This window comes from Anastrepha obliqua, chromosome 4 (assembly GCF_027943255.1).
Source record: "Anastrepha obliqua isolate idAnaObli1 chromosome 4, idAnaObli1_1.0, whole genome shotgun sequence".
NCBI lineage: Eukaryota > Metazoa > Arthropoda > Insecta > Diptera > Tephritidae > Anastrepha > Anastrepha obliqua.
The window spans coordinates 19,759,753-19,770,786 of NC_072895.1; the positions used below are offsets into that span (position 1 = coordinate 19,759,753).

Genomic DNA, 11,034 nt, shown 5'->3' on the forward strand with positions numbered 1-11,034 from the left:
TGTTAATACTCCTTTGAGAGGTGGAATATTTCGATGTTTTTGATTTGATTAATTATTATTAACGATATGAAGAAAAGACAATTTAATTGTGCAATTGGCTGCTAATAATAAACAGTTTGAGGAAATCCGTAAACGACGTTTACTGAGGTTTCAAAAAATTATGGCAGCAATACGCATTCGAAATTCAATATTACGTTTTATAATAAGTAATAAGAGGGCACAGGTTTATGGACACACACTTTTCCCCTGTTATATGAATGGATAGCTAATAATACCTAATAAACATTTTATTAGAATTATGTCTACAAATCTGTTTTCTTTGCCGGCATCCGATTTATTTAGTTGTTATTTTGACATTTTTCTTTACACTCGTAATATGAATGTTCTATTGCACAGAAAACACAGGGCTGTATGTCAAAAAGTATGGTTATTATCTAGGATTATTTTATAATCTCAGATTTTGGGAGAGACATTTTGTATGGAAAATCTCGCTTTTTAATCACGGATTTTTAGTTAAGCGCGAAAAAGTAGATTATCCACTTATATGTGAAGGTATTATTATACTGGTTTGGCGAGACCATTTTAGCCCATAGCAATACCAGATTAGAGTTCTTCTTTTTTGTTTTTTTTTCTTTAGCGAAATTTTGGAGACGCCCAAGCTCCAGTTCAGGGATAGATTCTTGTCTTTCAAAACTGAGTTTTCGAGAGAGCCCGACAGTAGCATAGAATATTTGCCAGGGTTTCTTTATACCTGGCTACTTACATTTCCTCCAAGCATCGTTATGAGTTAGATTTAGCTGTAAGCATGCGCTGCAACTAGACAATGCCTTGTTAGGACACCAACTAGAGTTTTACAGTTCCTTCTATAGAACGATGTAGCCGATTTAGTATACTTCTCATCATATGCGTGTTTATACACCATTCCTGGTAATTTTGCAGTTAATTAGACTAAACTATCTGCCTCTCGCCTTTCCCAACATGTGTTCGACTAGCTCTTTTTGAATTTTGCATAGGGGTTTAGATACCTGACTTATTTGATCCCGTGAGCACAAGTTATTAACCATAAAAGAAACAGCTGTGTTTTATCCAAATCTGTCTCGGAAAATTACCAGAATCCCGTAATAATGCCTTATTATAAAACTTACTGGCTTTATCTTAAGCAGACTACTAGCGGGGCATGTACGGAACTCGCGCAATTGATGGTATTGCAGATAAAGCATCTCCCTATCTAGATTAGGTTTGACCCTACGCTTCAATATTCTACATGCAAAGGAAAGTAGAATGTTACAAACCTAATCGCATGCCTTATATACCAACTAATTCAAAATACCTCTTTTTTAAGATGCGTTTAACGTTTCAACGACAGTCGGTTCTACGTTACCGACCCGGATTACTATCCGGTCAAGGACTGTCACTCCAGCAGCACTCCCCGTATATGTATAAGTATGGGGAACGTTTATGCTGCTACAACAACAACAACCTCTTTTTTAAACCCAACTACATTCTATTTGATGCTTGGCGTCAGGGCCGTAGAGAGCATATCTGGGCCCCTTTCCAATTATGTCTAATTCATATAATTCGAATTATTCTCGAGTCAGGGCCCTTCTGATAACTCCGGGCCCGGGGTAACAAGTCCCCGATCTGCCCTCCTTTCGTCGGTCCTGCTTGGCGCCAATTGAGCTTTGAGAAGCTCTGCTAAAATATAATTAATTAAGATTAATTAGGTTTATAAGTTTGATGGAAAATATCAAATTCAAATCTGAAACTCGTTTTTGTAAGACAAAATACATATTCAAATATCGAAATTCCCATATGCATTGGATTTTTTTTAAACACAACAGTCCACTGCAGACTGCGTAGTCATCTGCACATCGTCGAGATTTGGTCTACGAATTCCTGTTGTTTCTGCGACCAATCTAAAGAGACTTCAATTCCCCTCCTTCGTGAATGTGATGCCATAGCGCGGAGAAAATTGAGACACCTCGGCCAACTGCAGCCAGAAGAAAGGCATACACGCTGAGATCAATACAGCTCTATCTTGAGTTTAATAAGGGGACTGGGTCTAGATAGGTTACTGTGATAAGTAGAGGGCACAAAAGACCACGAGGTCGAAGGGTAAACCTAATAGAGTATATATCTATCGATCAAAACACAAGCGGACTTCTACATTTAGAAACTTAATGCTTATGAATTTATTATTCATGCTGAAAATAATATTAACAATAATTAATTTCCTGTCCAATCGAGTAAATTTGAATGATATTTCTATTTAGTGGAACTATTTTATTATTTGGTATTTAGTAATATCAAAATAAAATATATTTGGTTTTATTTATAATAAATTTTGAAGACGCCCAAGACACTGCCCATGACATTCTCCGACATCAAATATGGCTTAACGAAACCAGATGAATGTTAAAGTCGTTCATTGCTGGTGGCAGCACCAAAATCACCAGAAAAGGAAAGCAAAAATAGCGCAAAGGTTGGAAATTGACAGCAAAAAAAAAGGTTTGTTATGATTATTATTTCTTCTCTCCGCTTCCTAACCAATGTCGCAGTTAAAGAAAAAAAGTGAAATAGTTTTTGCTGAAGCTTACTGATATAATTTTAGTATTCATTTTTAAAGCTATTACATTGTTCGAAAACGATTTAAGTTTAATTGAGAAGAATCGTGATTGCTGTTAAGTGAACAATTCGGACATATATTTGATGCTCTCAAGGACAAAGTCAGCGCATGAAATCGAGGGATATGTATATGGACGGAAATATTAGAAGGCGGTGAAATATTTATATTTGCGAAGCTATAGAATTATATTTGAGAAGCTATAGAATTGACATACATATATACATACATGATAAGTTTGGAATCGTGCAGTGGTGGCTGGTGGTGAAATTAATCGGTTGAGATTTTGGATTCTTGGCAATCGGTAGACGAAGAAAAACATAACTCATGAGATATGCGTGGAATTGAGGGCAAAGTAGTGGTGTTGGGCTCACGAGGTAAACAATAATTCAATTTAATACCGTAAACAATTTCATAGAACTTTTTTTAATCTAAGTACCTTACCTTAGGTAAACACAGCGCGCCTTGTATACAGGTATGCATGTGCGGGCATATATACATAAACCTACATACATATATACATATACCTACATACATATACATATGTACCTACATGTAAAAACGGAACAACCAACTTAAGAGACTTTTTCTATTGTGCTATTAAAAATTCCTCACGCGGCAGTGTAAATAATAAAATCCAAAGCAAACGCGCAGTAAACAGGGCCTGTCTATTATTGTGTAGAAACAGATAAAATAATCCGCTTATATTCATGTACAAAATGGCTACAACAATTCTCAAATGAATGAGACATACATTCCCTTTGTATTCCACTGCTTTTTCAACTTATCAGGTATTCTGTCATAGTTACTTTCTGCACAGTGCTTTGTTTATTTTTATTTTTTTCTGAGTATGCGTATATTTGTTGTAGAAAATCTACACTATGTATGACCTTATTCTAATGCATAGATAGGCTAACAAAATAGTATCAAAAAATTAAAAGAGTTATAAAGTAACATAATTTCCAAGTACATTTAAATTAGAGTATCAAATATTAATATACACATACAAATGCGCGTATGCATGTACGTACATATGTATGCAAGCGAATGGATATTAAAAACCCCCGCTTAATTTTTCTTTGATCGCTTTTATCAGGTTGGTGGTTTTATAAGTTGGTGATTTTCTAAGTTGCCCTGCGTGTGGTATATACACACATATATATACATACACATGCATGTGCATTTATACTAAAAATCCCTTTTAATTTTGCTTGACTCACTTTTATCAAATCGCTGCAGTTTATTTAAGGTTACAGATGAAAATATTCAAGCATCAAATTCGATTTGAAAAATGTAAACACACAAAATCAGCATTCAAAATTTGTGCAGTTAATATCTGTTGTTGGTGTTGTAGCAGCATAAACATTCCCCATACTTACTTACGGGGAATGCTGCTGGAGTGACAGTCCTTGGCCGAATAAAAATGCGGGTCGTTTCGGTAACGCAGAACCGACTATCGTGGAAGCGATTATTATCTGTTCATCTGTTTGTTCACTAGGAAACATAGAATCCCTCAGCCAAGTCCAATTATGCTCAAGGGGGAAGCTCTTATGATTTCGGAAGACACCAAATACATGGGACTAAACATAGATAGGAAATTGATGTGGAAGTCAAACATCTTAGAAAGAGTAAGGAAAACGAACCTGTCTTTTTATGCCTGTTCAGGTAAGACCTGGGGAAATAAACCTAAGGTTGCTCACTGTCTTATTCTTATTTATTGAATAAGGTGCAGAGATCAGCGGAATTAGCAATATTGGCGTCATAAAAACCACTCCATCCATGGCTTTGGATATCATATTACATCTACCACCCCTAGATCTCTTCTGCAAATACTCAGCGGCCTGTTCCGCTTTAAGGCTCAGGGCGAGCTCACAATGGAAGACTGTCACACATGGACATTCAACCATCTTAGACTCCTATACGGATATACCCAGTGATTGTGATTATCACCCTCCTATTATCTTCTTCAAAAGAAATGTCTCAATGAAAATTCCTTCTAGACTAGAATGGCTTGAAGAAGATCCATCACCCAACACACCCGTTAAGATCTACACGGACGGATTTAAAATGGGCACCGGTGTAGGATCAGGGTTATATTGCGAAGGCCTTTTTATCAGTGAATCCTTTAAACTACCAGATCACTGTAGTGTTTTTCAAGCAGAAATAAACGCTATTCATGAAGCCTTTCAGATGGTTAGAGATAAACAGAATAGCATCAACAGATATCTGCATTCTATGAGACAGTCAAGCTGCCCTACGGGCCCTGGATGCATTTCAAATAACTTCAAGGAGTGTCTTACATTGTCCCAAGCTTTTAATGAGATGGCCAAACACTATCGTATTAGCTTATGCTGGTTTCCAGGCCATAGCGATATACAAGGGAACTGTAGGTCTGACCAACTTGCAAGAGAAGGTACCTGTAAGCCAAACATAACTAATTTTGTGGGGTACCTCTCGCAACTTGTAAGCTTCTTGTTATGGACGCACTAATCAGTTCTGCAAATCAAAGATGGATTAGTGCCAATACCTGTGAAATGGCTAAGCAAACATTGCCAATGCTAAATCTGCGTATATTCAAGAATGTTATAAAATTGAGTAGACTTCAAATTAGGACCTTAGTAGTGGCCCTCACAGGACATTATTTCATAGGAAATCCCGCAAGGAGATTGTTCGTTTACATGCTTGATTTCTGTCGTAGTTGCAGGAATGAGCAGAAGTTGGAAACAATTCGACACCTTTTTTGCGCATGCCCGGCTCTAGCCAGAAGCAGGAACCGATATTTAAGATCCTACTTCTGAATAAATATAGATAAATTCACACTTTAGGTATCAACAACCTTTTACGCTTTGTCAAAAGCTCAGGACAGTTCAATATGGAAGGGGAAATGTAGCCCAGTCCCTGCGGCCCACAACGGACCCATTTCGTGGTCTAAGTGACATCGCTGCCTCTATGTGGGATGCGGCTGCCAAACCTAACCTAACCTAACCTAACCTATTATCTTTTCAGATCCTTCCGTCGCTTGCTCTCGTAGGAGGAATGCCCACTTGAGTGGAACTATTTTATATATTCTTAGGAAAGTTCTTCCAAATACGCCTTGGTCGTTTCAGTTAAAAAAAAATCATGAAATTTGTTAACTTTTGACTTAACATAAAATCTTTTGAAAATACATAAAATTCATGGTTTACTTTTCTTTCACAGGAGTGGGCAAAACGCATCTGGTTACAAAATATATAAAAAAAACATTAAATAAAGACATTGCGCCAACTATAGCCGCATCTTTTTTCACATGCAAGGTCATTTTGGACGATGTAAAAATCAAATTACAAGTGAGTATGAAAGAGTAAATAATCGAAGAAACCCAAACAAATAAATATTTATGTAGGTCATTTCTAAAGTCCGTAGCCTATGAATTTCGCTGTTGAGATTACTAAAGTTCTGTGTAATATAAACATTATTGTGCTCATTATCATCGAATTATCAAATGTATGTAAATGTAGAAAAGCAATAGTCCAAATACCCATTCTAGTTAGTTATCTACAGATGAGTTGCGTCTAATCGCATCTCCCGTGGTTGTTTACATTTGGCTTTTCTGTGTATGCACGTAGAGTTGTGGTACATGAAGTGACAAAGCGATTTTTTTATTAAGATAATGGCATTCGTTTTTTTTTTATATCACTTTCTTCTTCTTGTGATGCTTTAATCGTACATTTTTACTTACTTATCAAATTCCATAAGTCTAAAACTCTCACTTTTTAGCATTAAGATAACTAGTCAACAAAAATGCTTATGTACAGTATGTACAGTGGTGGCGAAATCGTATGTAACTCTAGCCTTATTATAGAATAATATCATAATTTTTTTAGTTCAATTTTTTTGAACGCTGTTTGAAAGTAAAATTATTTCAGGGCAATAGTGGCATATGATTTGGTCACAACTGTAGTTCTAAATATTTCGTTCTTTTTATTATTGTTGCTTTTTTTTATATTCATGTAAGAATAAGCCAATAACTTCCCAGTTACTTAAGGGGGGAGCCTGATTTATGAGGTCTAAAAATTGCATATCTTTGCGATTTTTTTTTTAAGGAAAAAATTAATTTAACACTGCAAAGTTTTTTCTATCTTTTAATGAACATTTAAAAAGTATAAAAAATTTTTGTACTGGTTAAAATAAGTTGAAAAAAATGTTTAACATAGAAATTAGTAGAGCGCTGCTACGCTGGAGTTTCCAACTGGCGTACAAGATACAGCTCGTAATTATTATCTAAAGCAAAAAATTCAAATGGATTTCTAATTATCATGATTTTTTATTCTAGATGAACTAAGAAAACTGAGAGAAATTCCAAAATTTCAACTTTTTGGAGGTTTTAAAGAAAAAAATGCCTTTCTATAAAAAAAAAATTCACTTCAACTTGTTATAAAAATCTTGAAAATTTTTTTTTTATCTATTTTGTTAGTTCAAATAGAAGAGAATTTAACACTGAAGGGAACAAGCTATGATTCATTTCAAAAGGTTCATTAGTTTTTTTCATTCATGTTGACGTACAAAGATATCATAAAAATGAAAAGTCGAGAAAAGCGTAACTACCTAACGCTCGCCTACCTTTGGCTTTGTATCTACTACTCTGTAACTTTGTGTGAATATTCTGAAATATATTAGGAATCGCTTGAAACAAAAAAAATAGATTTTTTTGACCTTATAAACCAGGCTTATCATCCATTTTTGTTAGTCTATTTTTTTAATTTTAAAGACATAATAAAAAATCCTTTAATTGCTTTTTCTTTTTAGATCTGGGATACGGCTGGACAAGAGCGCTTCAAAGCTGTGGCGCCGATGTACTATCGAAATGCCAATGCAGCCATTTTAGTATTCGATTTGTCACAACACATAACTTTCGCTGAAATCAAAACTTGGGTACAGGAACTGCATCGAAACGTGCAAGAGCCTATGGTACTTATACTCGTCGGCAACAAGCTGGATTTGCTTGCTCAGCGTGTGGTGGCGTATGATGAGGCCTATCTGTTTGCGTCATCAATTGGTGCTACCTACTTTGAGGTCTCAGCCGAAACTGATCAGGGACTCGAACAGGTATTCCTCTCTGCCGCACTGGGTCTTGTGCGGTTGGCGAATGAGGGTAAAAGTCGTTCGTTGCGTCAATTCAATTCATGTGACTCTATATCTGCCTACACAAACAACAATACTGCCTTAAGCCATACCAGCGCGGCGTTAGCGGCGGCGAAAAATGGTGACGCTGCTTTTCGCCTGCCATACGTACACATTGGCATACCAGTGGATGGTGATGATGAGCGCAAAGTGACGGGCGTAGGAAGACTCGAGACACCGTCTTGGAGTATTGAACATATTGCTTGGGGTGAAGTTGAGCCAAGCAGTTGTTGGTGTTGGTAATTCAAGTCGATATTAAAAAGTCTCTTAACTAGGGGCTAAGGTGATTTACTATCGAATTACGTTACTTGGAGAAGGAATATAAATTTTTGCAAATTCGATTGGGATGTGAAGTGTAAAACAAAAAGCAATTGGAAAAGATATTTAGATTAATTTATTCATGCACAAGCATATAAGAACCAAAAGCCATTACGGGCAGTTTGTGGTAACTCTCTATTAACCCTGACTAAAAACTAGCTGATAAGTTGCGCTACTTCCGACTTTTGTACTGATATTTAAAATAGGCGCATTTGTATAAGTCCATTGTGCATGTAATTGTTTTCGATTCTAAAGCAATTGTTTTTAAAGAATAATTTATTCCTATTATAAATGAATGATAATTTGGCGAATTGTAGTTTTTAGCAATACTTGTTTGCTTACCAAATGCATTGAGACGCTTTTGTTATTAGCTTTATTAAAATACTAAAAAGGTCATCACAAAAAGATTATATGTATCGAACACATGTACAAAACAACAACAACAAAGTATATTGTTACATCACTAACCAAGCATCAATGAAAACAGACGAGGAAAGAATCTTATATTTTAATATTTACATATATACACGTGCATCCACAGAGATGCAAATATAGTTAATATACAAAAACAAGAGAAACAAAAAAAAAAAACAAAAAAAAAACATTGAAGCCAAATATAAATAAAAAAATGTGCGATTTTTATTTAGGAATTATGCAGTATAGGTAAAGTAACAGAATAATAATTTTGCTCATTTTAATGAATTATTTTAAATTGTTTTTTTCTAAGTAGCTAACAGTAAAATACATTTATGGGCTGTATGCATTATGACATATGTATTGAAAAAATTAATTTTAATAGATCGGCTGTAATTTGATTCAACAAATTAATATATACTAATTTGTTATCGTGATTTATATTTTGAACTGAATTCTATATTATGATTCGAGGTTATTAGATTTAGCAATTTACAAATACAACTTAAAATAAAATTGAAAGATTTTGCATGTCTTGTACTGTTGGATGATGGATTGCCCCCAAAGGCGGTTCAACTTGTTCGTGGAGGATATTATCCGAAAAAAGAAGAAGCGTGAAATGGAAACTTAAGTATTTATTTATTTATTTAGGAGTCTAAAACATAATCAGGTTTTTGCAGACTACTTTGAACTAGTGTAAGCTTAAATTAATAAATTAAAAAAAAACAGAGTTTAGGGAACTCATACAATTCAATCTTTGACATCGAAAAGTCAAGCGGAATAGAGCTCGAGATCTCATTGAATTCTCTTAAAGTGCGGGCAAGAGGGGCATTACGTGCATAATTCGTGTTAAGTAATTTAAGGTGAAGGGGTAAGTGATTCGGAGAGATCTAGTAGGAATATGAAAAGGAATATTGTTTAATAAGGATGAACAATCAATATCACCTTTAATTAAACTAAAAACAAAAGACAGCGAGAGTATAGATCTTCTATTTTCTAGCGATTTTAAGTTAATTAACATCAAACGGGAGTTATATGAAGGGATGGGATGTGAGTATTTTAACGACCTGAGAGCAAACTTAAGGAGCACCTTCTGTACACGTTCAAGTCACTCAATTGAAAATTGGTGGCAACGCCTCCAGATAAATGTTGCATACTCTAATCTAGAGCGGACAAAGGAAGTAAAAAGTAATTTGAGAGTGTAAGGGTCCGAGAATTTCAAGCTATTACGCCGTATAAAGCCTAAAATTGACTAAGAGGAGGATACAATAAAATTAATGTCTCATTAAATGAAAATTGGGAGTCAAAGATCACACCTAGATCTTTGAATTCATGAACCGGTTGAAGAAGAGTATCAGCAATCTTATAGGATGATTTTAGAATATTTTGAGTTGTGGCAAAAGTGACATGAAAACATTTCTTGATGTTTAGGGAGATCCCAGAGTTACTGCACCAGCGAACTAGTGCATTAATATCCGCTTGCAACATAGGAATATCCTCAGTTTTCCTAATGGCAGAAAATATTTTCAGGTCATCAGCGTATAAAAGAAAATTTGCAAAAGAAAAACAGTTGCTAATGTCGTTAATAAACAGAACGAAGAGAAGAGGACCTAAAATACTGCCTTGTGGCGCGGCTGAAGAAGCAATGAAAGGTACCGAGCATTCACCCTCAATCATTACCACACATCGTCTATTGGATAAATAAGATTTCAGCCATTGATAGAATATAGAATGAAAACGAAATGAGGCTAATTTGTGCAATAGAATTGCATGAGAAACTCTATCGAAAGCCTTAGTATGTTGAAGAGCATTGAGCATAGGCTTCTCTAAACAGGCGACCCTGGACGCAGAGTGAGTAAGTAAGTGTCTTTCTTTGTACGCCGTTTTGGCCCTCTACCTTGAAGCAATGCGGAAGCACTCCCGGGGTGGAGGGAAAAATCCAAGAGAAGAGGAGTGATATTTTTAGTGGAATCACCACACACGTAGTTACTGCTGGTGCGAAGACGTTTTTAACCCAACCTCAGCCAAAAAAACAAAAAGTCGGTTCAACTTACGAGCAGCAACCGATTTTTTCCCGACGAAGAACGTTTTATTGCAGCAATTTAAACCTTTTATAATGAGTTGCAATTATTTGCAGTATGTTGTTGTTACATAAACATAGATATTTGGGGAATGCTGCTGGAGTGACAGTCTTTAGGTTAGGTTAGTTAGGTTGCATATTAATACAAAACACTCGGTGGCTCTAAGGCCCTTTGTGCTGTTGTTGTTGTTGTAGCAGCATAAACATTCCCCATACTTACATACGGGGAATGCTGCTCGAGTGACTGTCGTTGGCCGGATATAAATCCGGGTCGTTTCGGTAACGTAGAACCGACTGTCGTGGAAACGGCCCATTGTGATACCTGCATTGGATTTCCATCCCCTAACTAAGTTGCTTGGACCGCCGTACCCGATTGGCTTGGAACGATACTACCTTTTGGAATTCGGAGTACGTAGGTTTGAATCTCTATAAAACACCA

At 35.8% G+C, this 11,034-nt stretch overlaps 1 protein-coding gene across 2 annotated transcripts; it reads left to right on the plus strand.

The window, feature by feature from the left end:
* Nucleotides 1-2,522: 2,522 nt before the first annotated feature.
* On the plus strand, nt 2,523-8,670 carry LOC129245723 (ras-related protein Rab-5B). Of its 2 annotated transcripts, none has more exons than XM_054884065.1 (3): nt 2,523-3,000; nt 5,822-5,949; nt 7,409-8,670. In XM_054884065.1, the coding sequence occupies exons 1-3, from the start codon at nt 2,958-2,960 to the stop codon at nt 8,024-8,026; spliced, it is 789 nt and encodes a 262-aa protein (XP_054740040.1). In that variant the 5' UTR covers nt 2,523-2,957; the 3' UTR covers nt 8,027-8,670. The 2 variants fall into 2 exon arrangements, with proteins under 2 accessions (XP_054740040.1, XP_054740038.1); XM_054884063.1 differs by lacking the exon at nt 2,523-3,000 and adding an exon at nt 3,298-3,414.
* Nucleotides 8,671-11,034: the final 2,364 nt, after the last annotated feature.

Coding starts and splice junctions, on each gene's coding strand:
- LOC129245723 (XM_054884063.1), top strand. CDS start 3,363: ATGAATGAGACATACATTCCCTTTGTATTCCACTGCTTTTTCAACTTA. Junction 3,415..5,821: donor CTGCTTTTTCAACTTATCAG/GTATTCTGTCAT, acceptor TTTCTTTCACAG/GAGTGGGCAAAACGCATCTG. Junction 5,950..7,408: donor ATGTAAAAATCAAATTACAA/GTGAGTATGAAA, acceptor TTTTCTTTTTAG/ATCTGGGATACGGCTGGACA.